Here is a 27,790-nt window from a genome sequence, read left to right on the forward strand (position 1 = left end):
CAATGATCCTTATCCTAGGTAGGGCCTAATGGGGACGTATGGCCAATCAGCGGTGGCGTTACTTTTGCGGCTCCACGTCGGCACCAGCTGCGGGGCAAGATGGAAGCGCTGATTTTGGTAGGAGCTGGAGGGGCAGCAGAGATGCTGTGCTGTCCACAGGGGCCGGGAGTCAGGGTGCAGCCCAAGTGGGAGACGGGGAAGGAGAGTTCTGGGTAATTCTTGGGGACTGACGGTTCTGCCGACCCTTGGAATAAGTGTGTGGCCTAGTGTAGGAGCTAAAGCCTTGGTTTAGAGTAGGAAGCCCTGCCGGGGAGAGGGCATAGAGTCGGTGGAAAGTTAAAGGTAGCACATGGACTCCTTAGGATACACAGACCTGTAAGCGTACTGGATTAGGACTCTTCAGGTTTCCCCTTATTTTTAGCATTGTGGATGATATCCTGATTTTAATTTACCCAAACCACCAAACTAACCCCATATTGTAAGAAAAGAATACAGATGTTTTGTCGTTACAGGCTCCTCCTGATGGTTTCCCAAGTTTGACTCTCCATTGCTGATTCCCTGCCACATTCTTTCAGGAAACTGTTTTCTCTTGGGTTTCCTATTAATCCCTATTAAATAGGTTTGTCATGATAAAGAATCAGTGTTTCATCAAAGTTCTGGGATACCTGATAAAGTTAGCATGAATTGTGGAATATTTTTTCCAGACTCCTTATTCTGTTCTCCTTTTCTCTACCCATTGGACCTTAGGAATTCTTTTTTTTTTTTTTTTTTTTTTTTTGAGACCGAGCCTTGCTCTGTCGCCTACGCTGGAGTGCACACGTGGCACGATCTTGGCTCACTGCAATCTCCGCCTCCCGGGTTCAAGCTATTCTCCTGTCTCAGTCTCTTGAATAGTTGGGACTATAGGCGCGTGCCACCATGCCCGGCTAATTTTTTTTGTATTTTTAGTAGAAACGTGGTTTTACCATGTTGGCCAGGCTGGTTTCGAACTCCTGACCTCAAGTGATCCGCCGGCCTCGGCCTTCCAAAGTGCTGGGATTACAGGCGTGAGCCACCGCGCCTGGCCAGGAATTATTTTATTTTATTTATTTATTTATTTTTGAGACGGAGCCTCGCTCTGTCGCCCAGCCTGGAGTGCAGTGGCGCGATCTCGGCTCATTGCAATCGCCGCCTCCCTGGTTCACGCCATTCTCCTGCCTCAGCTTCCCGAGTAGCTGGGACTACAGGCGCCTGCCACCATGCCTGGCTAATTTTTTGTATTTTTCTTTTTTTTTTTTTGTGATGGAGTCTCGCTCTGTCGCCCAGGCTGGAGCGCAGTGGCCGGATCTCAGCTCACTGCAAGCTCCGCCTCCCGGGTTCCCGCCATTCTCCTGCCTCAGCCTCCCGAGTAGCTGGGACTACAGGCGCCCACCACCTCGCCCGGCTAGTTTTTTGTATTTTTTAGTAGAGACGGGGTTTCACCATGTTCGCCAGGATGGTTTCGATCTCTTGACCCTGTGATCCGCCCGTCTCGGCCTCCCAAAGTGCTGGGATTACAGGCTTGAGCCACCGCGCCCGGCCAATTTTTTGTATTTTTTAGTAGAGATGGGATTTCACCGTGTTAGCCAGGATGGTCTCGATCTCCTGACCTCATAATCTGCCCGCCTTGGCCTCCCAAAGTGCTGGGATTACAGGCGTGAGCCACCGCGCCTGGCCAGGGATTCTCATTGTATGATCTAGGATGCTAATTTCTCCCTTTCTGGTTACATGAGAATTGTGGTCGCTACAAGGAGTGTATTAGCCCTCTTGTCCATATGATGCTTTATGCTTGTTCTAACAAATAAAATACCTGTTACCCCTTATTTAGAACTGAACCAGATAATTTCTCTCAAAAGTGCCCTATTTTGCGATTTGGAGGGGTGTGTGTGTGTGTATGTGTGTGTGTGTGTAGGTAGGTAGGTAGGTAGTATAATGTAGGAATTTAACTCCCAGCCTCCTTCCTTAATTGGCTTGAACTCCAGGCCTCTTTCCAAAGAAGCTTGTCTTTTATTTTCCTTTAGATCTCCTATGCATACATATTCAGATCCTCGTCAGATAAAAGAATAACAGTTTTTAATTCCTCTCTTTCAGAATGTTAAAGACAGGTAATTCCTTATGTCGGTTGGTCAAATATAGGTAAAAAGCTTAAAATCTGAGTAGTTTTAAATATTTTCTGTACCAGGCAGTTAACAAATATTCTTTTTTTTTTTTTTTGAGATAGAGTCTGGCTGTGTTACTCAGGCTGGAGTGCAGTGGTACTATCTTGGCTCACTGCAACCTCCGTCTCCCAGAATCAAGCAATTCTTGTGCTTCAGCCTCCCGAGTAGCTGGAATTACAGGCACGTGCCACCATGCCCAGCTAATTTTTGTATTTTCAGTAGAGACGGTTTCACCATGTTTGCCAGGCTGGTCTGGTCTTGAACTCCTGACCTCAAGTGATCTGCTGCCTTGGCCTCCCAAAGTGCTGGGATTACAGGTGTGAGCCACTGCACCTGGCCAGTTAGCAAGTATGTTGTTTTTTTTTTTTTTTTTTTTTTGGAGACGGAGTCTCACTGTGTCATCCAGCCTGGAGTGCAGTGCTGTGATCTCAGCTCACTGCAACCTCTGCCTCCCGGGTTGAAGCAATTTCTCCTGCCTGAGCCTCCCGAGTAGCTGGGACTACAGGCACACACTGCCACGCCTGGCTAATTTTTTTGTGTTTTAGTAGAGACGGTTTCACTGTGTTGCCCAGGCTGGTCTTGAACTCTTGAGCTCAGGCAGTCTGCCTGCCTCAGCCTTCTAAAGTGCTAGGATTACAGGAGTGAGCCACTGTGCCCAGCAGCAAGTATTCTTTTTTTTTTTTTTTTTTTGAGACAGAGTCTCACTCTGTCACCCAGGCGGAAGTGCAGTGGCGTGATCTCAGCTCACTGCAAGCCTCGCCTCCCAGGTTCATGCCATTCTCCTGCCTCAGCCTCCCGAGTAGCTGGGACTACAGGCGCCCACCACCACACCCAGCTAATTTTTTGTAGTTTTAGTAGAGATGGGGTTTCACCATGCTAGCCAGGATGGTCTCGATCTCCTGACCTCGTGATCCGCCTGCCTCGGCCTCCCACAGTGCTGGGATTACAGATGTGAGCCACCGTGCCTGGCCACTGGCAGCAGATATTCTTTTTTTTTTTTTTTTTGAGACGGAGTCTCGCTCTGTCGCCCAGGCTGGAGTGCAGTGGCCAGATCTCAGCTCACTGCAAGCTCCGCCTCCCAGGTTCACGCCATTCTCCTGCCTCAGCCTCCCAAGTAGCTGGGACTACAGGCGCCTGCCACCTTGCCCAGCTAGTTTTTTGTATTTTTTAGTAGAGACGGGGTTTCACCGTATTAGCCAGGATGGTCTCGATCTCCTGACCTCGTGATCCACCCGTCTCGGCCTCCCAAAGTGCTGGGATTACAGGCTTGAGCCACCGCGCCCGGCCCGCAGATATTCTTAAGTAAGAGATTGAATTCAGTGGCTCACGCCTGTAATCCCAGCACTATGAGAGGCTGAGGCAGGAGGATCTCTTGAGCCCAGAAGTTTGAGGCTGCAGTGAGCTATGATTGTGCCACTGCACTCCAGCCTGGGTGACAAAGCCAGACCCAGTCTCTAAAAAAATAAGAATAAAAAACTTGCCCCCAAATGCAATTAACAGACTAGGATAGATTCTAGGGAATTGGTTTCTTTGGAAGTTTTTATTTATTTATTTATTTATTTTTTGAGACGGAGTCTCGCTCTGTTGCCCAGGCTGGAGTGCAGTGGCCGGATCTCAGCTCACTACAAGCTCCGCCTCCCAGGTTCACGCCATTCTCCTGCCTCAGCCTCCCAAGTAGCTGGGACTACAGGCGCCTGCCACCTTGCCCAGCTAGTTTTTTGTATTTTTTAGTAGAGACGGGGTTTCACCGTGTTAACCAGGATGGTCTTGATCTCCTGACCTCATGATCCACCCGCCTCGGCCTCCCAAAGTGCTGGGATTACAGGGTTGAGCCACTGCGCCCGGCCTCTTTGGAAATTTTTAGACTTACCTATGTATATTTAGAAGGGAGCCTGTTTAAAGGTAAAGGAATGAGGAAGATAATACTTGGGGAGCCTTTTTAACAATGGGCCTGTGTGTAATGGGTAAGTTGGGGGAGTTATATGTGAAAGTATCTCTGTCAGGCGCAGTGCAGTGGTTCATGCCTGTAATCCCAGCACTTTCGGAGGCCGAGGCAGGTGGATCACGAGGTCAAGAGATGGAGACCATCCTGGCCAACATAGTGAAACCCTGTCTCTACTGAAAATACAAAAATTAACTGGGCATGGTGGTGTGTGCCTGTAGTCCCAGCTACCTGGGAGACTGAGGCAGGAGAATCGCTTGAACCAGGGAGGCAGAGGTTGCAGTGAGCTGAGATCGTGCCACTGCACTCCAGCCCGGGCGACAGTGTGAGACTCCATCTCAAAAAAAAAAAAAGACCGGGCACGGTGGCTCACGCCTGTAATCCCAGCACTTTGGGAGGCCGAGGTGGGTGGATCACGAGGTCAGGAGTTCGAGACCAGCCTGACCAACATGATGAAACCTGGTCTCTACTAAAAATACAAAATTTAGCCGGGCGTAGTGGCAGACGCCTGTAATCCCAGCTACTCAGGAAGCTGAGGCAAGAGAATCACTTAAACCTGGGAGGCAGAGGTTGCAGTGAACTGAGATTGTGTCACTGCACTCCAGCCTGGGCGCCAGAGCAAGACTCAAGAAGAAAAAGTCTCTCTGTCACATTTCTCTTCCCTTAGTTCTCTGTCTCTGCTTCCTCAGTGAAGTCTGTTTCAGCCTGCTTCTACCTTATTCTTCTGCTTTAATCTATGCCTAATAGGCTGCATTGACAGATCGCTGCTAACTTGGTCAGGTAACCCTGGACTTTGCTTTTAAAACCACACTGATTCTTTGTTATGGCAAACCTATGTAGTGCTGTTAGGGACAATCTGATCAAAGCATATTCTTTTGTCCTTACCTCTACAAGGTACATACATAGCTGCAGGATGTTGAGAAAAAGGGACGGGTAAGATACAGGGGGTCAAGAAGAACTGTTGATCAAAGTTGCATTGATTGTGGAATTTCTAAATAACAATAGGTTCCCTTCGTTTAGGTACTTTACAATGGGTCACATTTCTTTCTTGAATTAAGTAATCCAGCTATAGCTTTCAAGCAGATTTGTCGAATCTCTCTTGGGTTTCCTTAGGCTCTAAGGAAAGAGACCCTTTCATCTCTTTTAGTTCCCAGTACTTAGTAATAGTGATCTCAGCCTACATCTTTGGACTTGGCTTCTTCTCTCTTGCTGTTTCTGCTGGGTCTCCCTTTTTGAGTTGCAAATGGAGAGGATCTCTGCAGGTCACCATTCTCCATTAATAACCTATGGAATCTTAAAGATAAGGATTTCCCCTTCCTCCTTCCCTCTTTACTTTTTTTCTTTAAAGCTGAATTACTGGGCTGGGCTTGGTGGCTCACGCCTGTAATCCCAAGGTGAGTGGATCACCTGAGGTCAGGAGTTCAAGACCAGCCTGACCAACGTGGTGAAACCCCGTCTCTACTAAAAATACAAAAATTAGCTGGGCCTGGTGGCATGCGCCTGTAATCCCCAGCTACACGAGAGGCTGAGGCAGGAGAATCGCTTGAACCTGGGAGGCGGAGGTTGCAGTGAGCCGAGGGGCCATTGCCTGGGCAAAAAGTGAAACTCTGTCTCAAAAAACAAACAAACAAAAAAACTGAATTCTGTATCGGTTTAGATCTTTAAATCTTTGTTCATAGGTTTTATTTTTCCTAATCCTCTCTGGATTCACTTTCAGAGTGCTTCTCCAGTGCTTTACAGACTAGACTTCTAATTCTGTAATTTCTCTTACCTTAATATTTTAAAACCATGACCAAATCCCAAATTCTAAGCCTCATGCAAAAATCAGGCCATCCAAAGTGCACAAGGATATGAGTATATATGGAGGAGGAAACTATGCAGAATACGTCAATGACTTTAAAGGTTGATATTGCTCCTTGGCCTTCGCTTCCTGAATCATCTTAATGGGGCTTTTGTTAAATTCCTTTGGCACTAACAGTAGAGGTACTTGGCCTAAATGCCCCCCTCCCCCTGCTCTGGGCAAAGGTATCAATTACATTAAGCCCCTAAAGCACTCCCATCTCGTTCCTGGCAGTCCCTTGTGCCCCTCTCCCAGCTGCGTCCTTGCTGGTGCCTGGCCCCTCCATTTCGTTAGGAGAAGCAATCTCCTCGTTCCTGCGCTGTGGAGATATATTTCTCAGCTAGGGCGCGAGCTGTGCCAGCACTGCCCCCGGTGAGGTCCCTGGCAGCAATAAAAATTTTTATTGTGATTATGTTGGTGTCGGGGTGTCCATCTGGGTTATTGCACACCTAGTTTAATTGATTGAAGTTTAATTTATTGACACTTCAAATTAAATGATCAGAATAAACTGTGCTGTTACTCTGGCCGGCTTGTTTTAATGGTTGATTGCTGGAAGCAGACCTCGGCTTGAACTAAAACCCCCAAAGAGCAATTGATGCTGCTTCTAACTCTCCCCATGTCTTGCCCTCCAAGAAGACCTTGTTATAGATTTCCGACGTATTTATATATATTTTTCCCTCTCCTTCACAGTGGTGGGAAAGAGTTGGTCCCTGGCAAGGTATAAATTATATCAAAGATCTAGGGGAGCTGTCACATGGTCAGAAGAGGAGGAGGGGGCCTCCATGTGAAGAAAACCAGACCCTTGAGAAGCTAGGTCAGCCTTGGGAGGCAGAGGATGAATGCAATTATCCAGGTATTTGAGGGAGCCTAGTGGCAGGTTTAGGGTCTTTTTTATGTAGATACTTGCTGCTGTTTCTTACTTTACTCCATTGACATGACTTGGTTAGAGTCTGGATGTTGACAAGAAAACAGGTTGTGGAAAGGGAAACTAGAGGAGCAAATTAGATGGAGCAGGGATAAAGAATCAGTACCTATGTACCCACTTGTGCTGGAGTAATTAGGAAGAGGAAAGGCAGAGTGCCCAGGGGACAGCTGATGAAGATGGATTGGGAGAATGAGTCCATGCACTTGTAAGATGCTTGTGCTTACAAGGGCCCTCTCACATTCTGTCCTTCCTGTTTCTGGGCAGAATAGGTTTCCTTACATCAGATTATTAGGGGGATCTCTCCTGGCCTTACATTCCCTAGCCTGTGTCACCTCTTCTGGTGTTTGACCACACCCATCTCTTCAGGAAGTCCTTCCTGTTGTGTAATTAAGTTATAGATGCTGCAGATGAAGCCTGCTTTTTTATTCGGCTTTTTATTTTCTCACTCTCTTTTTTTTTTTTTTTTTGAGACAGAGTCTTGCTCTCATTGCCCGGGCTGGAATGTAATGGCACGATCTTGGCTCACCACAACCTCCACCTTCTAGGTTCAAGCAATTCTCCTTCCTCCGCCTCCCGAGTAGCTGGGATTACAGGCGCCCGCCACCGTGCCTGGCTGATTTTTTTTTTTTTTTTAGTAGAGACGGGGTTTCGCCATGTTGGCCAAGCTGGCCTCGAACTTCTGACCTTGTGATCCACCCATCTCGGCCTCCCGAAGTGCTGGGATTACAGGCGTGAGCCACTGCGCCCGGCCCATTTTCTCACTCTCAATGCAGATATCCCATCCATAGCCAATTGCGCTGGATAGCTCGGTCAACTAATTTTCTGCAACTCCTTTTCTGTTGTGTAATTTTAGAGGGGGACTAAAACCAGAGGAGAATAGAGCAGTTTTCCTTTAGGGGTTGATTTGGGGGCATAAATAGACTGAAAGATAACACAGAGGCTGTCAATTCAGTCTTTCAGAGACTAGCTTTCTGTTTTCAGGAGCAAAAGCAGGGGGCTGTGGGGGGATAAATCATGATACAAATCGTGACCGAGGACTCATCAGGAATGGATCTAGCCCCGTTTGATTTTTTTCCTTTTCTGAGTGATATTTAAGTGAGGGCCCCTGGATTACCAAACTGAGAAGGCAAAATGTTCTAATGGTGCTCTCAGGCCTCAGGTCTGGAGTTCAGTCTGATTTCTCCTTATTCAGTTCATCTCTCTTCCCAGCAGTCCTGCTTTGTCCCTCATTTCTGTGATCTTTCACTTCCATGATAGTTGAAGAATTAGGGACTATGTGACCCCTGGGTAAAAAATTCTCCAGCAAGTCCGGGCGTGGTGGCTCATGTCTGTAATCCCAGCACTTTGGGAGGCCGAGGTGGGCGGATCACGAGGTCAGGAGTTGGAGACCAGTCTGGCCAACGTGGTGAAACCCTGTCTCTACCAAAAATACAAAAATTGGCCGGGCGTCGTGGTGTGCGCCTGTAATCCCACCTACTCAGGAGATTGGGGCAGGAGAATGGCGTGAACCTGGGAGACAGGTTGCAGTGAGCCACTGCACTCCAGCTTGGGCGACAGAGTGAGACTCCATCTCAAAAAAAAAAAAGATTCTCCAACAGACAGGCTTTCTGAGTTTTGAGAAAGAACCTGAGATTTTGCATTCCTAAAAAGCTTAGGGTTTGGTTATCTTTGTCCTGCCCATTTCACAGTCACCAAATTCAGCCATTGAAAGCTGGAGGTGGCCGGGCATGGAGGCTCATGCATGTAATCCCTGCACTTTGGGAGGCTGAGGTGGGCAGATCACCTGAGGTCAGGAGTTCGAGACCAGCCTTACCAACATGGCAAAACTTTGTCTACTAAAAATACAAAATTAGCCAGGTGTGGTAGTGGGTGCCTGTAATGCCAGCTATTTGAGAGACTGAGGCAGGAGAATCGCTTGAACCTGGGAGGTGGAGGTTGCAGTGAGCCGAGATTGCGCCATTGCCCTCCTGCCTGGGCAACAAGAATGAAACTCGGTCTTAAAATAAAAAAAAAAAAGTAGGGAAAAAAAAAGAAAGCTGGAGGGGGTGTGGTTGCTGACCTTTATTCCCCCTGCTGACTGTTAGTTTTCTCAATCATATTTATTAATTTATGAAGGCCACACACACGTTTATTGAAGTCATTACTGGGTGCCAGGTAGAGTAGAGGGGGTGATTTACAAAAGTATTACTCATTTCCCCTCTTTTTCCTGCTCCCTCCACACCATCTTCTTATATTCAGAGAGAATCTCATTTAATTCTAAACTCGACTCTATGAACTCTTTGAAATCATAAAAAAATTATTTTTATATATATATATATTTTTTGAGACAGTCTCGCTCTATCATCCAGGCTGGAGTGCAGTGGTGCGATGATCTTGGCTCACTGCAACCTCCATCTCCGGGGTTTAAGCAATTCTCATGCCTCAGCCTCCTGAATAGCTGGGATTACAGGCATGCATCACCATGCCCAGCTAATTTTTTGTATTTTTAGTAGAGACAGAGTTTCACCATGTTGCCCAGGCTGGTCTCGAACTCCTGAGCTCAAGCGATTTGCCCCCGCATTGGCCTCCCAAAGTGCTGGGATTACAGGTGGGAACCATCATGCCTAGCCATGAAATAAAAAAAAAATTGTGAATGTATTTTGCTGGGAATAAGGTCCATAGATTTAATTGGTTTATCAAAGGGGTCTGCTGTAACTCAAAAAAGGCATTAACCTTAACTGATCTAGATCAAGCCTCTCTCTCATTCTCTGATGTAGAAGCCGAATCTCAGAGAATGGGAAAACTTGAGTTAATGACTGATTCTGATTATAATACAAGTATTGTAGCCAGACGTGGTGGTGCATGCCTGTAGTCCTAGCTATTTGGAAGGCTGAGGCGGGACACCTTGAGCCCAGGAGTTCAGGTCCAGCTTGGGCAACATAGCAAGACCCTGTCCCTATGAGATGGATTGTAGGAGTTTAGAGACATTTTCTCCTGTAATATCAAAACTCTTGTTGACTGTGCTTTACATGTTTTGGGTCTGTGTCAGATAGGAAGATTGTAGGTGTCTCTTCCTCCAGTCAGTTCTTCCTGAGTCATGTGTTGAGTTTTTTCTTTATAACCAATATTTGGTATCATGTCAGCTGGGTAATATTCTGTGGTACTAGTGGCTCCCACTCTTTCCTGAGCTGTGCTTTTTGAATCTAATCTTGTTTGTATCCAGAAATAATTAGCAGGGTGTGGTGGCATGTACCTGAGTCCCAGCTACTTGGGGGGCTGAAGGGAGAGGATTGCTTAAGCCTGGGAGGTTGAGGCTGCAGTCACCTGTGATGGCACCACTGCAGTCCAGCCTGGGCGACAAGAAATGATAATAATATTAATAAATCTGATATAGGCTGCGTGCTGTGGCTGATGCCTGTAAGCACTATGGGAGGTCGAGGCGGGCAGATCACCTGAGGTCAGGAGTTCAAGACCAGCCTGGCCAACATGGCGAAACCCCATCTCTACTAAAAATACAAAAATAAGCTGGGTATGGTGGCAAGCACCTGTAATCCCAGCTGCCTGAGAGGCTGAGGCAGGAGAATTGCTGGAACCTGGGAGGCAGAGGCTGCAGTGAGCCGAGATCACACCACTGCACTTCAGCCTGGGCAACAGAGCAACACTCTGTCTCAAAAAAGAAAAAAAAAAATCTGATACCTAAAAACTGCTCTTCCCTGTCAAAGACTTTAGCTAATTCTTCTTTTCTTTTCATCTGAAGTCCATAGGATTGTGGCTGGCAAATTGGAGCCCTTAACCCCAGAGGAGCTTTTAATTTTAAAAAAGTTGGCACAGGCCCGGCGCAGTGGCTCACGCCTGTAATCCCAGCACTTTGGGAGGCCGAGGCAGGTGGATCACGAGGTCAGAAGATCTAGACCATCCTGGCTAATATGGTGAAACCTCATTTCTACTAAACAAAAATACAAAAAAATTAGCTGGTCGTAGTGGGGGGTACCTGTAGTCCCAGCTACTGGGGAGGCTGAGGCAGGAGAATGGCGTGAACCTGGGAGGTGGAGCTTGCAGTGAGCCGAGATCGTGCCACTGCACTCCAACCCGGGCGACAGGGCGAGACTCCGTCTCAAAAAAAAAAAAAAGTTGGCACAGAGGCCAGGTGCAGTGGCTCACACCTATAATACTAGCATGTTGGGAGGCCGAGACAGGCAGATTACCTGAGTTCAGGAGTTCGAGACTAGCCTGGGCAAGATGGTGAAACCCCATCTCTACTAAAATACAAAAAATCAGCCTGGCCTGATGGCAGTCACCTGTAATCCCAGCTACTGAGGAGGCTGAGGCACAAGAATTGCTAGAACCCGGGAGACGGAGGTTGCAGTGAGCCAAGATGGTGCCACTGCACCCCAGCCTGGACAACAAAGTGAAACTCTGACAAAAAAAGGAATGTTGGCACAGAGTCAGGAAGTATACCTACTTAGCCATGTGGAGCTGGGAGTGGTATCTAGGAATTTCTCCTTCTAGTTTTTACCATCTTAGTTTTACTTTGTAAACAGGATTGAGAGAAGAGAGAATCTTGTTACAGTTTTTAATTCATCAAGACCCATTGCCACATCAGGGTAACCCCTTTTGGTATGGCCTTAAGGATTTTTTTTTTTTTGAGATGGAGTCTTGCTGTGTCGCCCAGGCTGGAGTGGAGTGGTGCGATCTCAGCTCACTGCATCCTCTGCCTCCCGGGTATAAGCGATTCTCCTGCCTCAGCCTCCTGAGTAGCTGGGATTACAGGCGTCTGTTACCACGCCTGGCTAAGTTTTGTAATTTTGGTGGAGACGGGGTTTCACCATGTTGGCCAGGCTGGAAGGATTTATTTTTAAAGTAGACAATGAAGAACTTTTTGGTGATCTCAGTCAGCATCTTTTTTTTGAGGCATTCTCACTGTTTTGTGTAGCTGGAGTGCAGTAGCGCAATTGTAGCTCTCTACAACCTTGAACTCCCAGGCTCAAGCCATCCTCCTGCCTCAGCTTCCTGAGTAGCTGAGACTACAGGTGCATGCCACCATGCCTGGCTTTTTTTTTTTTTTTTTTTTTTTTAAAGTTCTCACAGAGACAGGGTCTCACTATGTTGCCCAGGTTGGTCTTGAACTCCTGGCTTTAGTGATCCTCCTTTCTAAGCTTCCGAAAGTGCTAGGATTACAGACATGAGCCACTGCGCCTGGCCTCCAGATTCTTATTTGTGCTCTTTCAGCTCTGTAGCTAGCATCCTGTAATTCCCTCCATAAAGGCTTCTTGGTTTTTTCCCCTAAATGAATCAAATAATTCATCATAGTTCCCAGGTATCCTCTATCGTCCCCAAACACTATTCCCCTAGTCTTCTGGTGGCTTACTAAGATCTTACCCCAAAGGGTTCTCTTACTATATACATTGTGAAGAGACTTAATTCAGTTATTTTTCAGGGCCCATCTCTACTAGTTTGTCCTACAAGACACACAAATAGCTTTTATCCAGAGCTGCCTTTGAAAAATATTTTTGCTAATGACTATAATCCTGTGGAAGCTGCAGGTCACCAAGAAGGCCCACAGGGGGCAGCACTGGGAATGACTCTTCCCCTCTAGTCCTCTATGTGCTAGGGGAGAGGGTTCTTGGAGATGTTGATACTTTTCACCAGGCTTTAGAAGCTCCTGACTGAGGCCCAGCACGGGGGCTCATGCCTGTAATCCCAGCAGTTTGGGAGGCCAAGGCAGGCAGATCATGAGTTCAGGAGTTTGAGACCAGCCTGGCCAATTTGGTGAAACACCGTCTCTACTAAAAATACAAAAATTTGTTGGGCGTGGTGGTGTGCACCTGTAGTCCCAGCTACTCGGGAGGCTGAGGCATGAGAATCGCTTGAACCTGGGAGGCGGAGGTTGTAGTGAGCCCAGTTTGCTCCACTGCGCTCCAGCCTGGGCGACAGACTAAGACTCCGTCTCAAAAAAAAAAAAAAAAAAAAAAAAAAAAGAAGCCCCTGAGATCAAAGATTCATTTGCAGCAGCCTAGTTGCTTGTTCTGTGGTGTTTCACCTGTCTTGAGGACAGCATTCTTGTTTTCTTGATAATAAAAACATAAATACATGAAAATCTGTCTAAGTCACCCAACCTCCCACAAAAACAATCTGCCTATACCTCATTTCCAAGCATGATTAGCATTTGAGGTGAAGTTCTGTTATACACTCAGGCTGTGGCTCTCTGAAAGTCAGTGCATCACAGAACTTTGTCTCGAAAGCTTTCTAGCAGCTACCCATTTTGGGAGTGGGAAGGAAGAATAGACCTTTTTAAGTTCTTTCAATGTGGCCCTAAGCTGATAAGGTCTTTCTCAACAGTCAGCATTTAATGTGTTACAAGGTCAAGCCTAGTCCATTGTCCTGGAAGCCCATTTCTCAGTAGCTGGGAGTTATTTATAAACTTGCCCTTTGCAAAAACTTAAAATGAAATTACATTATCAGTAATGACTTCTGGGGCCTTTAAACTGGCTAGTTTTATGGCATAGCCCTCCCCACTCCTGAGAGGTAAAAGCCCCAGGCTGAAGTGGAACCAGCTGCAGTCAGGAGGTGGCAGGAGAAGTAAAGAAGCTGCTGGCTCCAGCTGTAGCAGAATGGAGAATTGAAGCGGCATTTAAGCTCCTGCCTAAATTCTCAGCTTTATTTAGTATGCTTCCTCCTTTGGAAATTTGAAATGACCAGCCTTTTCTGTAATGCCTTCTTTCCCTTTTGAGAGCTCCAGTAAGCTCTGTGTCAAATCTAGTCTTTATCCTTGTCCTCCTTAGCCTGTCTTTTATTCTTCCCAGGAAGATCCAATGTTTCTATTTTTGGGGTTTCTTTGATAATGTCTTCTAGGAAGCCAGTGAAAAGAACCAGGAGCAGAACCCAGGGATATGTTCTCTCTTTGCCGGTGTGGCTGTCGTAGGCACTCACACCCTGTTGGCCACAAAGGACATTGACTGACTTTCCCAGTTGGCTGGTGGCCATTAGGGCTTTTCGTTTCTTTGGGTTCTAGGGATGCCAAACTCTATGGCTGCAAGAACCAGTTTCCTATGCCAGGTTAATGCCCAGCTTAAACTAATGGGCAGCTCTCTAAAGTTGCTATGAATGTGGATGGAGGAACAGGGCCAAAGAATTCCAGGAAAAGGTTGTGGGAAAAAATGATTTTGTCTAAATTTCCTTCCTTTTGGATTTCTTTTGTTCCATTAAGAAAACTCATTCCCATTGTTGTCTCCCTTTTGGAATTGAGGACCCAAGTTGTTACAGAACTGAGCCTGCTTTAAGGGAAGATCTTTCTGTGAGGAATTAGGAGTTAGGAGGGCTGCTTCTACCTGTGACCTTTTAAGACTAGACTCTAGAGGACTTCCCTCCACTAGGCAACAAAGTTCTTTAATTTGAGAGAGGAGTTACTCATGCCTTGTTTATTCCAGAGTGTTATGTATACAGGATGGGCATCTCTAAGGAGGGTTTATCAGAGGAGGGATAAAGTTGGTAGTAATATCACCCAAAGTGGCTACATCAGAAAATCCACTTATATGTGGAAGTCTAATTATAAGTAGTCCCCTAGATGCATACTGCATCAAGATATTTTAACTTTATTCTCAAAGTTCCTTTATTCTCTCAACTGTTCACCAAATATTGAGAGTTTAGTATGTGTCAGGCATTGTTCTGGACAAATGGGATAAACCAGCGAACAAAACAAAAATTGCAGTCCTCAAGAATTCAAGTAGGGAAAACTTATGTTCCTCATCAGCTTGTTGTCAAAAGACTGGGTTCCTTTTACTCCCATTCTGAACTGCCTGCCCCCCTCTGCACCCACAAACAGGGTTGATTCTTTGCATGGAACCATAAACCTCCTGAAGCCTCATGAGACAATTTATGTTTGTAGAGGCTACAGTTTCTGGGTTCTTGGCAATGATTCTTTCCTCCCCACTCTTGGATCTCTGTCAAACACATACTTTTGTGTTTGGCTCCTGTGAGGACTGTGGGTTTCTTAAATAAGGCCAGGAAAGAGGTAGCAAAGCAACAGCCTTGTCTCATAGCACAAGGGATATCAATGGTAAGTAATGTTGATTAGAAGGTCAAAGAATGTAGGCTGGGCGCAGTGGCTCACACTTGTAATCCCAGCACTTTGGGAGGCCTAGGTGGGAGGATTGTTTGAGCCTAGGAGTTCGAGACCAGCCTGAGCAATATAGTGACACCTTTTCTCTTAAAAAAAAAAAAAGAAAAAAGAAAGTCAAGGAATGTGAGGCTGCAAATACCTCTCATGCACACATCACTGTCTCCCCTCACTTTTGGTTTTTCTCTTCAATCAGAGATGGGGTTTCACTCTGTCACCCAGCCTGGAGTGCAGTGGCACAGTCATAGCTCGGTATGGTCTTAAACTCCTGGGCTCAAGAGATCCTCTCAAAACAAACAAACAAACAAACGAAAAAGAGATCCTCTCACCTCAGCCTCCTGAGTAGCCAGGACTGCAGATGCACACCACCACACCTGGCTAATTTTTTTATTTTTGTAGAGATGGGGATCTCCGTATGTTTCCCAGGCTGGTCTTAAACTGGCCTTAAGCAATCCTGCCTCAGCCTCCTGCGATTTTTCTTCTCCTAGTTAGCTGGCTTCCTGGAAGTTGCAGAGGTAGAGGAGAGCATCAGACCACCACAGCTTTTGCAAGTGACATACTTACAGTTGAAGAACCATGAAGATTGAGGCTGTGATTCCTTATTTGATTCTTGGTAGTGGAAAAAAAAATTACCCCTCTTGCTCACTCACTCTAGGCCCCAGAGTGTTTCTCAGATCATTTTGTCACTGCTTCTTAACTCCCCCAAAATTCAGATTGGCTTTTGTCCTTGGAAGTTAATTGGTAGTGTTAGTTAAGGTATAGTAGAAGAATTGGAAGACATAGGAGAGTTTTTGGAAGATGGCTGTCTTACTAAGCTGCATTGAGAACTGGTGTGCCTGTGTGTGTGTGTGTGTGTGTGTGTGTGTGTGTGTGTAAACGCTCTTTTCCCTCTGCTCAGTGTGTGGGTGGTTTAGGGAAGACTTGCTTTATGTTTCTGCATTGCCACTGCATTCGGACTGCAGAAACTTCCAAGTATACTAGGACATTCAACCCTATTTTCAAATGGCCTTGTTCAGTGCCTTTTAATTAATCTGGTCACATTCTATAACCGCCTGTACATGGGAGAGCAGGAAGGGAGAGGGTAATTTGGAAAATAACTGTACCATAATATTTGGAAATAACAGCATGACTTCTCTGGATTAAGCCCCCTGTGCGTCAGATAAACTGTTTCTCTGATGGTACTTTGGAATCCTTTGTTTAAATGCTTTCTCAGTTTACTTACCCTCGGTCTTTCTCAATGGGAAATATCAAAATCTGACCATGTTGAGGTAAGGGACTTACAGAGGTACCTCTGTATCCCCTTGCAGCCCCAGTGGGACTAGGGGAAGGTATCTGGTTTACCAGTGGTGGTGGGAGCCTCAGGACTGAAGGTATGTTCATATCTCTTCAGGAACCTTCCCTGTATACTGTCAAAGCCATCCTGATTCTGGACAATGATGGAGATCGACTTTTTGCCAAGGTGAGATTCCCTTTTGAATTAGTTTAGGAACAACACAAAGGCTTATTCTGAGATTTGAATCTTGGGCCTGATCCCCTATTAACTCATGTTGCTCAGTAGTATAATTTTGAGAACACTTCCATCTTTTTTTTTTTTTTTGAGACAGAGTCTCGCTCTGTAGCCCAGGCTGGAGTGCGGTAGCACGATCTTGACCTGGGCTCACTGCAAGCTCCGCCTCCCGGATTCACGCCATTCTCCTGCCTCAGCCTCCTGTGTAGCTGGGACTACAGGCACCCGCCACCGCGCCCGGCTAATTTTTTGTATTTTTAGTAGAGACGAGATTTCACCGTGGTCTCGATCTCCTGACCTCGTGATCTGCCCGCCTCGGCCTCCCCAAGTGCTGGGATTACAAGCGTGAGCCACCGCACCCAGCCTTTTTTTTTTTTTTTTTTTTTTTTGAGATGGAGTTTCGCACTTGGCGCCCAGCCTGGAGTGCAGTGGCACAACCTTGGCTCACTGCAACCTCTGCCTCCCGGGTTCAAGCGATTCTCCTGCCTCAGCCTCCTGAGTAGCTGGGATTACAGGCACACACTACCACACCCGGCTAATTTTTTGTATCTTTAGTAGAGACAGGGTTTCGCCATGTTGGCCAGACTGGTCTTGAACTCCTGACCTCATGATCCGCCCGCCTCGGCCTCCCAAAGTGTTGGGATTACAGGTGTGAGCCACCATACTCAGCCTGAATTCTTCCATCTTATCTTGCCTACTCCAGATAAAACCTGTTTTCTTTTGTCCCTTTGTTGTACTGCTGCCCTGCTTACTGTCCTCAGACTTTGACCTCCTTTGTTGTCAGCATCAGATTAGGAAAAAGCTTTGATACCTTGGTTCCTAACAAAGCAGTATGTAGATGCTAAGAGGCAGTCTGCCCATGTCCATCATTCCTGTCCCCTTCTCTTCTACCATGTCACCCTGCCTGGGTTTTTCCAGAGAGTTCTCTTGCAGTTCCAAGGTTCCATTCCTAGGTCTATAGTCACCATCAAGCTTGTTACCTCCTGACTTTCCCAGAGTGATGTTTTCAACTTTGGATCTGTTGGAAGAAAGAAGAAAGGACACCCCTCTCTCCCTCCATATTCTCCCCCTCCTGTAGAAATTTCTTCTGTCCCTGGTGTATTAACTCCAGGCGAGTATAGCATAAATCAATCAGCAGGTAGAGATTAGTTTAGAATTCACCAGCTGTTCCTCCCTGTAATTGGATGTAACTATGCAGGACACCTTTTGAAACAGTTATCCAGTTACTAAATGCCAGACCTGTCATAGGTCTTCAGCTGACTGCAACGGATTAGCCCCTAAAGAGCTAGCGATTTAGCAGCCTGCATCTCCGCCCCCTTGCCAGGGAGAGCCTGGGAATGGGCTCAGTGGTATGCTGGATGCTTCTTTCAGCTTGCAGAAAAGAAAGCTAAGATAGACTATAGGGCAGGGTTTGCCTTTCTTTGGAGGAGGTTTTTGTAGCCTTTCCCCATGCCTTAGCTTCATACAGTGAGTGAGGGTCTATGGAGGTGTTCTGTGCTTCTAGTGTTTTTTGTGTTCTCTGGGACTGCTTCCTGACATGGGGTAGCTCCTAGGAAACACTTGATGAGAATGGTTTAGGAGAGGTCTAGATTGCAGACAGGCACAGAGCCTCACCGTAGGGCTGGTAGGCTTCTGCCTTCAGACAGTCTTAGAAATGTGAGGTGGGGTTGCTTGTGGCAGGATCTTTTATTTATTTTTCTTAGATTACTCACTGCCCATTCTCTGCCTCTACAGTCCTTCCTTTTCCATGTCAGTATTTCTCCCTTGCCCCATGCCTTGAAGGAGAGAAATCCAAGATCCCAGGGCAAAGCATAGTCACTAATCATTCTGGCTTCCAGCTGTAGTGACCCAACCCTGTCTCCTTCCCTCTGACCAGTACTATGACGACACCTACCCCAGTGTCAAGGAGCAAAAGGCCTTTGAGAAGAACATTTTCAACAAGACCCATCGGACTGACAGTAGGTCATTTTCCTTTCACTACTCCCCGTGTTGTGGGGAACCATGGTGGAAAGGGGGTGGTAGCAGGGCTGCGGAGAAAGGATAAAATGACTCTGCCTCCTTTTTTTTTTTTTTTTTTTCCTTCCTCCCCTTGTATAATAAACTCTTCAGAATGTAATGGGGAGGTGAGTGTACCTCACGCGGGAATACCGTGCTGGAAGGTTGGCTGTTAGCTACCTGTCTAGTCCCTGGATTTATGAGCCTCACTTGACAAATTTAACTGCAGCTCTGCTTATTGTACCGCATCCATTAGGGCAGGTAAATGGAAGTCTGTAAAGGTGACCGCTCTGCATTTTCACCTCCGAAGGATCGACTAGTATCCTGTCTCATATACAAGGAGGGAAATAGGTATAGTGGGCAGGAACAGAGGATGGTGGTTAGAGAAGATACATTTAGACTCCCCCAAGTTTATGCTTCTCTTCTGCCACCACCCAAGAAGTGCAGATCATCTTCTGGCTTTGGAGGTCATTACAGTTGGCCTCACCTTAGCCCAAAACAGCTGGATACTAGGAATTCACGGTAATAGCTTTTTTTTTTTTTTCTTTTTTTTTTTTGAAATAGAGCCTTTCTCTGTCACCTAGGCTGGAGTGCAGTGGCACGATCTTGGCTTACTGCAGCCTCCGCCTCCCAGGTTCAAGTGGTTCTCCCGTCTCAGCCTCCCGAGTAGCAGGGATTACAGGTGCACACCACCACGCCCGGCTAATTTTTGTATTTTTAGTAGAGATGGGGTTTCACCATGTTGACCAGGCTGGTCTTGAACTCCTGACCTTAGGTGATCCACGCGGCTCAGCTTCCCAAGGTACTGGGATTACAGGCGTGCAAGGTGCTGGGATTACAGGCGTGAGCCACTGCACCTGGCTGGTAACTCCTTCTTTCCTACTTCCTCATCTCAGGCCACCCACTCTTTCTACTTTTTTCCCCCACCAGGTGAAATTGCCCTCTTGGAAGGCCTGACAGTGGTATACAAAAGCAGTATAGATCTCTATTTCTATGTGATTGGCAGCTCCTATGAAAATGAGGTGAGAATCCCTACTACCCCTTTGCTATTTCTGATCCTACTTTCTAAACCACAGGCAGTACATAGCCACTGGTTTGGGGCCCTGATAGAGCCGTGTTCCTCTAGCTTCTGACCAAGTTAATGAAGTTGTCAGAGATCCCACCAGCCTCACAAACATGGCCCGACAAATGAATCGCCTAGAAAGGAAGTTTTCCTAGATTGATCTTTTATATCCATTAGGAAACATCATATATGTTTTAATACCCTTCCCTGAGTAGTATTTTTTTTTTTTTTTTTTTTGAGATGGAGTCTTGCTCTGTCGCCCAGGCTGGAGTGCAGTGGCCGGATCTCAGCTCACTGCAAGCTCCGCCTCCCGGGTCTACGCCATTCTCCTGCCTCAGCCTCCCGAGTAGCTGGGACTACAGGCGCCCGCCACCTCACCCGGCTAGTTTTTTGTATTTTTTTAGTAGAGACGGGGTTTCACCGTGTTAGCCAGGCTGATCTCGATCTCCTGACCTCGTGATCCGCCCGTCTCGGCCTCCCAAAGTGCTGGGATTACAGGCTTGAGCCACCGCGCCCGGCCCGAGTAGTATTTTTTAAGATGGATTTCTGAAGTATGGTCAAGATTGCAGGGAGATACTTGCTCCTTCTATGAAGGGTCCATACCTGACTGAGTTTGAGCCAATTAGCTAACAACCTGGGTCGTGTTGAAACCATACATTCTGAATGGGTCACTTGAGAAGACCTTGGGTATAGTCCTAACCTGCTTCCTATATACAGAAAAAGCTATTTGCCTCAGGTAGCAAATTCTAGGAGAATAGATAAATAAAAATAAGCCCCCAGATAATTTGAGGCAAAAGTCAAAGTTTGAGAAAGTCAACTCATACTGAGCTCTTATTATTGGTATAAGTGCTTTGTAAAGTACATTGTTATTTAAACCTTGCAGCACTTCCATGAGTTGTAGACATTAGTGCCCTTGTTTTACAAATGAGGAAACCAAACCATGAAGAACCATAAGAAATTACTTGTATGTGGCCGGGCGCGGTGGCTCAAGCCTGTAATCCCAGCACTTTGGGAGGTCAGAGACGAGCGATCACGAGGTCAGAAGACGAGCCCATCCTGGCTAACCCCCGTGGAAACCCTTCCGGGCTCTACTAAAAAATACAAAACTAGCCGGCTAGGTGGCGGCTTCTGCAGTCCCAGCTACCGGGAGGCTGAGGCGGGAGAATGGCTGTGAACCCGAGAGCGGAGCTTGCAGTGAGCTGAGATCCAGCCACTGCACTCCAGCCTGGGTGACAGAGCAAGACTCTGTCTCAAAAAAAAAAAAAAAAAAAAAAGAAATTACTTGTATGTGACCATTGTGAAAACTACAAAAGTGGCAGTTTGATGTAGTTTAACCTAATAACTTTCTCAGGGTCACACATGTAGAAAATGGCTTAGCTTGGATTCAAACCCGTATCTGTCTGACTTAAAGTCCATGCTTTTTAAGAAATTTTGAGACATAGGCCGGGCGCGGTGGCTCATGCCTGTAATCCCAGCACTTTGGGAGGCCAAGGCGGGTGGATCACTTGGGGTCAGGAGATCGAGACCATCCTGGCTAACACAGTGAAACTGCATGTCTACTAAAACTACAAAAAATTAGCTGGGTGTGGTGGCAGGCATCTGTAGTCCCAGCTACTCGGGAGGCTGAGGTAGGAGAATGGCGTGAACCCGGGAGGCGGAGGTTGCAGTAAGCTGAGATCATGCCACTGCACTCCAGCCTGGGCAACAGAGCGAAACTCCGTCTCAACAACAACAAAAATTAGCTGGGCGTGGTGGTGGACGCCTGTAATCTCAGCTACTTGGGAGGCTGAGGCAGGAGAATTGCTTGAACCTGGGAGGTGGAGGTTGCAGTGAGCTGAGATTGCGCCATTGCACTCCAGCCTGGGCGACAAGAGTGAGACTCTCAAAAAAAAAAAAAAAATTGAGACAGGGTTCTTGTTCTGTCTCCCAGGCTGGATTGCAGTGGTGCAGTCTTGGCTCACTGCAACCTCTGGCTCCCAGGCTCAAGTGATACTCCTGCCTTAGCCTCCCAAGTAGCTGGGACTGCAGGTGCCCACCACCATGCCGGCTAATTTTTTTTGTATTTTTTGTAGAGACGGGGTTTTGCCATGTTGCCCAGGCTGGTCTCAACTCCTGAGCTCAAGCAATCTGCCTGCCTCGGCCTCCGAAAGTGCTGGGATAGAGTCAGGGTCTAGACAGGGTCTAGATGTTACAGGTGTGAGCCACTGTGCCCAGCCAATTAAAGTCCATGCTTTTTACACTAACTCTACAGCCTTCCTGTCACCTCAGCTATTGCTTGGTTAATGATTTCTCTACCTAAGACATCAGGTAACACACATACAGTTGGTAAAGACCTTGTAGAGGACTGTGACAAGAAAGTTCTGTTTATAAACTTTTGGCTAAAAGAGATGTTGAATTGTGGGATCATGTAGCAGAATTTATTTCTATGAGAAACCACAGGTCCTCTTCCTGTTGTGCTCTCACTTCCACCTTATGTTTTTGGTCCTTTGTGAAAGCCTGTGTCTTTTGATGTTTAATGAATTAGGAGGTTTTGTTTTTAGGTAGCAGCTTTCAGGGCCTTGAACCTTATCCTTCTGCCTCCTCTGTTTCCCAACAGCTGATGCTTATGGCAGTTCTGAACTGCCTCTTCGACTCATTGAGCCAGATGCTGAGGTGAGCAGGACATTCTTTTTTTTTCCCCCCAAGTTACGATGGAAACAGCAGGGCATTGTTGATTTCTGTTTGGGAGATAAAGTAACCATCTTCAGGCTCAGGGATTGTAGGAGATTGGCAAAGGCTCCAGGGAGTTGATTTAGTTTAAGAAGTTGGGTTTTGCCAGGCGTGGTGACTCACGCCTGTAATCCCAGTACTTTGGGAGGCCAACGTGGGTGGATCACGAGGTCAGGTGAACCATCCTGGCTAACATGGGGAAACCCCGTCTCCACTAAAAATACAAAAAATTAGCTGGGCATGGTAGTGGGCGCCTGTAGTCCCAGCTACTCAGGAGGCTGAGGCAGGAGAATGGCGTGAACCTGGGAGGCGGAGCTTGCAGTGAGCCAAGATCACACCACTGCACTCCAAACTTGGCGACAGAGTGAGACTGTGTCTCAAGAAAAAAAAAAAAAAGAAGGTCGGTTTTATTAATTCATAGTAATTCATGCTACTGGGGAGGACTGGATGGAGAGTATGTCCCTCCTATGGAATAATGATCTTACTAAGGAAGGGGACTGGAAGGGAGCCGAATCTTTACCTCTGTGTTTACTCTTGTAATCCCCTGTGGCCCTGTCAGATCTGAGCATCCTCAAGGTGCTTTCCTGGGCTTCATTCTTGACATTAGAAGTAGGGAAAGGGCAAGCATAAGGAAGTGTCCCAGATAGTATGTCATTCAGTACTTCGGGAATGGAAGCAACACTCCCAATTTTTTTTCTTTCTTTCTTTTTTTTTTTTTTTGAGATGGAGTCTCACTCCATCACACAGGCTAGAGTGCAGTAGCATGATCTCAGCTCACTGCAACCTCTGCCTCCCAGGTTCAAGCGATTCTCCTCCTCAGCCTCCTGAGTAGAGTAGCTGGGATTACAGGCATGCGCCACCACGCCTGGCTAATTTTTGTATTTTTAGTAGAGATGGGGTTTTACCATGTTGGCCAGGCTGGTCTTGAACTCCTGACCTCAAATGATCCACCTACCTTGGCCTCCCAAAGTGCTGGGATTATAGGCATGAGCCACGTAGCCCAGTTTTTTTTTTTTTTTTTTTCCCCACTTCTAGTCCTTGTTTTTTCCCTTCTATAGAACAGGAAGCACCCAGGCAGGAGGATTGCATAAGTCGAGTTCAAGACAAGCGTGGGCAACATAGTGAGACCCTGTCTCTGCAAAAAATAAAAAAATTAGCCAGGTGTGGTGGTACATACCTGTAGTCTCAGCTACTCAGGATGCTGAGGTAGGAAGATTGCTTGAGCGCAGGAGGTTGAGGCTGCAGTGAGCTGTGATCATGCTGCTGCACTCCAGACTAGGCGACATAGCAAGACCCTGTCTCAAAAAACAAAAAACAAAAAAACAAAAAAAAAAAACCCAGGAAGCTTCTGCCATTTACCCTCTCCTCCCTTTCCACTTCCCCACTAGCCCTCTGTTAACCGTGTAGATGGGTAATAGAAGAGAGGTAAGTTACTTTTCCTGAAAACATCCAGGGCTCTGAACTTCATTCCCCCAGCAGCTCCCAAGTGAACCCAGTACAGACAGCCATCCAGACCAGAACAGCAGGCACTCTCAGCCCTGCAAACTCAGCAGGGTGAATGGCTCAGATTTCCTCAGGAAGGGGATGATTTATTTCTTATCCAGGTGAATGAATAGACTTCATTTCGGGTAATCTAGTGAAAGCCTCAAACTGACGGATGTGACAGGCCACATGCACCAACCACCGGATCTGAGGCTAGTGTATGCAGACCCTGCCCCCTCTTTGGGCTTCTTTTCAGGGCCGGAGCAGAGCTGGTAAGGGATAGGGAGAAGAGGGAACAGAGAATGTCTCAGGAGGTTTGTTAGAGCTTGAGTGCAAATAAGGTTTGCATTCAACCCCTCCCACCTCCGGCCACCTCCAGATTGAGTCTTAGCTCTGTTTATATTTTTTTCCACCCACTGATGTCAGTGTTTATGAGCAATGTTATGAGCAGCAGCATGGCAGGTAGGAAAGAAACAATAGCTGTGGATAATCAACCCCTGAATAGTCAGAAATTGACTGTATTATTTGAATCTCTTTCCATACATTCCTTATTCAGCAACCAAGAGTAGAAAGGGGTTTTGAGTGAACTAGCTAAAAAGTTCTTCACCTTATTTACTTCTTTGTGTGGTTGGTGGAGATGTTTATTGGTCTAGTTTAGGTTCCTCAATTCAGACAAGGTCCTAGGATTTCTTTCACACACAATTTGGTTTTTTTCTCTCTTCTCTTGGGGACTCAGGAAAAATGTAGAAAAGCGAGCACTGCTGGAGAACATGGAGGGGCTGTTCTTGGCTGTGGATGAAATTGTAGATGGAGGGTAAGTTCTCTGACCTGCCTTGATCTTGGGTGAGGTAGTGGGATAACTGCCCCTGTCCTAAGTCAAGCAGGCTCAGCGGCCAGAGGTCCTGTTCCCCCACAGTGAGTTGGGCATTCGGGACAGAGTGAACAGTGATCTCTTCTTTGTTTTTGCAGGGTGATCCTGGAGAGTGATCCCCAGCAGGTGGTACACCGGGTGGCATTAAGGGTAAGCAGGAATGTGTTTCTCTGCATCCCCGCATCTATTCACAAACACCCTCCACAGCCAGACCTGCTGGATGTGTCTAGTAGTTGGGGCTCATAGGATACATAGAACCTTCTCTTTTTCTTTCAAATACATTCAGCCTTTCTCTTTCCTTCCCTTCTTATTGTCCCAAAGAAAGAAGAAGAAAGAACTTATTTCTACCCCTAATAAGGTACCTAACATCTCATACAGTCTTTGCACAAAGTGGACATTTAATACATATTTATTTAATAAGTGATAAAATAAACTAATATTTATGGTTTTGAAATTATAAAGGAACTTGAAGTTGGCTTATTCCCTTCTTGGAGATGGATCCAATCATCTGAGGCAGAAGAGTGTCTTTTTTGTCTTTTAAAGTGTTATATAGGACTGGGTGTGGTGGCTCACACCTGTAATCCCAGCACTTTGGGAAGTGGAGGCCGGTAGATCACAAGGTCAGGAGATCGAGATCAGCCTGACCAACGTGGTGAAACCCTGTCTCTACTAAAAATACAAAAATTAGCTGGGCGTGGTGGTGCGTGCCTGTAATCCCAGCTACTCGGGAGGCTGAGGCAGGAGAATTGCTTGAGCCTGGGAGGTGGAGGTTGCAGTGAGCCAAGATTGCACCACTGCACTGCAGCCTGGGTGACAGAGTGAGACTCTGTCTCAAAAATAAATAAATAAATAAATAAATAAATAAATAAATAAAGTGTTACATAACTGAGGATGGTGCCTCTCCATCAGGAAGTACGTATTTGCCAGAACCTCAGAACCTCAGTCCTCTTTGGTGCTAGTGATATCAGAAAGGGGCCTCTGAGTTAACCATAGAAGGCCCCAGGTCAGCTGAGGAGATAATGGTGGATGCAGAGAGCCCACAAGCAAATTATACGGGTGCAGAGATGTCTGAGCAAAGCAAATTCTCCCCATTCACAGAATGTCCTGGCTCTGACCTCCACAGAGTGAAGGCTGACAGTGCTTGGTAATGGGAAATCTTCTCCCTTAACTGCTGTGGGCTCCATTTGCATAGTTTAATCTTCTCCTCTAACATATGTCTCTATGTGGCAAGAGAGAGGGTCCCCCCCACCAACTCCCCCCTTTCTCTTCTCAGGCTGCTGTTGCAGCAGTTTATTTCTTCAAATTAACATGCTGTCGTTACCCATCAGGCTTTGCGGGATCCATTAAACCACTCCTGGCTCCCCCTCATCCTTTCCCTAGCAGTACTGATACTCAGAGAAGGCCTTTTCTGACTAGAGAATCAGGTCCTCCACCCCCAAGTTAAGAGAGTTGAGGATCACATAACCTGCTGGTTACTCGGAATGGAGTTAAATCTTTTAAGAAGTCCTCCTGCCTTAAAATGGAAGCTGGATGAAATGACCCTTTTTTGTTCATAGTCCCTCTGGCCAAGTAAAACTGTAGCTGTCCTAGTCCCTAGAAGGGACTGAGAAGTTCAGTGCATCTGCCCTTTGTTTCAGTTTAAAGGATTACTTTTTTCTTCTCTAATACCAGACTCCAATCAGGTCTTACTCCAGCTTTCTCCCACACTAAATGCTTGTATCTCTGTGCCATAGGGTGAAGATGTCCCCCTTACGGAGCAGACCGTGTCTCAGGTATGACTTTCTCCCTTCTTCCTTTCCAGATGGACTGGGTCACTAAAGAGGCTAGAACAGCATTCCACCCATACCTCCCAAGTCTGAGTGAGACTGGAGACTCAAGACACATCTTTCTTGGCTCCCTCTTATTCCAGAGAACTGGGACTTATACAGCCAGCTACTCCCTACCCCTACTTCCAACTCCTTTCTTAGTTTCCTGTGAACAGTGGCTGTCAACCTTGCTCTGTACCCTTCAAACCTTCCCTGCCTGATGCCTCATTCAGTGATTTATTCCCCAGCAGAGGCTTGCCTTAAGCAGATGGTCTGTGTGCATTTGTGCACACGCTCTCTCTTTCTCTTATTATTCAAATGAGGGCTAAGCTGGAAATGCATATTCTAGAATATGCAGGTTTTGCAGATCCATCTTGCTACCTTGACTGCAGATAGATTGTCTACCTGATGTAGGGGAAGGGAGGGGTTCTGTTTTCTACCCGCTTGGCATTCTCACCAAGAAGTCCATCTGGATTTGTTACCCGTCTCTCACCCACCGCCCCTTTTAATATGTGTCCAGTAACTCCCAGTTTTTTTTTTTTTTTTTTTTTCTTTTGTACCTCTTCTTTCTTCATCCCCCTTGGTGGATTTGTATTTTTTTGACATTTTCCAAACAATCTGCTAGGGCCTTAGAGAGCTTCTTCCCATCTCTTTACCTTTGGGGATTTTCTATTCTCCATTCTTGTAAGGACAGGGAAGACAAGTGAGGGGAAGGAGATCCCCAGCCCTCATGCTTACCCTGCGCTGTCAGCAAGCTTTCCTCAACGCTGCTCTTATCTCTGCAGGTGCTGCAGTCAGCCAAAGAACAGATCAAGTGGTCACTCCTTCGGTGAAGACCCCACTGTTCCTGGCTCTTCATCCTCTTCAAAAAATTCGCATGTCTGCTGTGAATTTTCATCTAGTTCCCCAATCGATGCTCTCAGGGTCATCTCGGGGATCACAGGGATCCTTAAATCTCCATTCTGTTTGTGGTTGTCCCCCCCAACCTCCCCTACACCCTCCCTATTATTTTTCATTCTTCTTGCAGTTCTGGGAGTAAAGCTCCCAGCATATTCAGATAATAGGGCAGGGGAAGCACCCTCTTTCTTTCTCGACTGGATTATGCTCACATGCTCCCCTGCCTTGACATTTTTGTAAATTCTGTGCCCTTTGTTGTAGCTACACTTCAGATTAAAGTAGGAGAAAGAATGTGCTGAATGTTTTCCTGCCTTTGCCTTTACCTGGACCTCATCCTGACACCCCAGCAAGGGGAGGGAGAAAGAGAATTCTTTACTATAGAATGAGTGGGGGTGGGGATGGGTAGGGATTTATCCAATCTAAGCCCTAGCCCCGCTTACTGACCTCAGTGTTTTCTTCCATTCCTTCTTACTGCCCTGTCC

The 27,790-nt window shown here is 46.6% G+C and overlaps 1 protein-coding gene across 1 annotated transcript; it reads left to right on the forward strand.

Annotated features, from left to right (window-relative positions):
- COPZ1 (COPI coat complex subunit zeta 1) lies at positions 1-27,601 on the forward strand. Its single transcript, XM_031651043.1, has 9 exons — positions 1-117; positions 16,370-16,438; positions 18,363-18,444; positions 19,412-19,503; positions 22,141-22,196; positions 24,472-24,549; positions 24,705-24,756; positions 26,340-26,378; positions 27,197-27,601. Exons 1-9 carry the CDS (start codon positions 100-102, stop codon positions 27,242-27,244), a joined length of 534 nt encoding a protein of 177 aa, XP_031506903.1. The 5' UTR covers positions 1-99; the 3' UTR covers positions 27,245-27,601.
- The last annotated feature ends 189 nt before the right edge of the window (positions 27,602-27,790 follow it).

Source organism: Papio anubis, chromosome 9 (genome assembly GCF_008728515.1).
Source record: "Papio anubis isolate 15944 chromosome 9, Panubis1.0, whole genome shotgun sequence".
Taxonomy (NCBI): Eukaryota; Metazoa; Chordata; class Mammalia; order Primates; family Cercopithecidae; genus Papio; species Papio anubis.

Excerpts from the sequence above, each read along its gene's own strand:
- COPZ1 (XM_031651043.1), top strand. Across the intron at positions 18,445-19,411 it reads CAAGACCCATCGGACTGACA|GTGAAATTGCCCTCTTGGAA; the intron begins GTAGGTCATTTT and ends TTCCCCCACCAG. Across the intron at positions 19,504-22,140 it reads GCAGCTCCTATGAAAATGAG|CTGATGCTTATGGCAGTTCT; the intron begins GTGAGAATCCCT and ends GTTTCCCAACAG.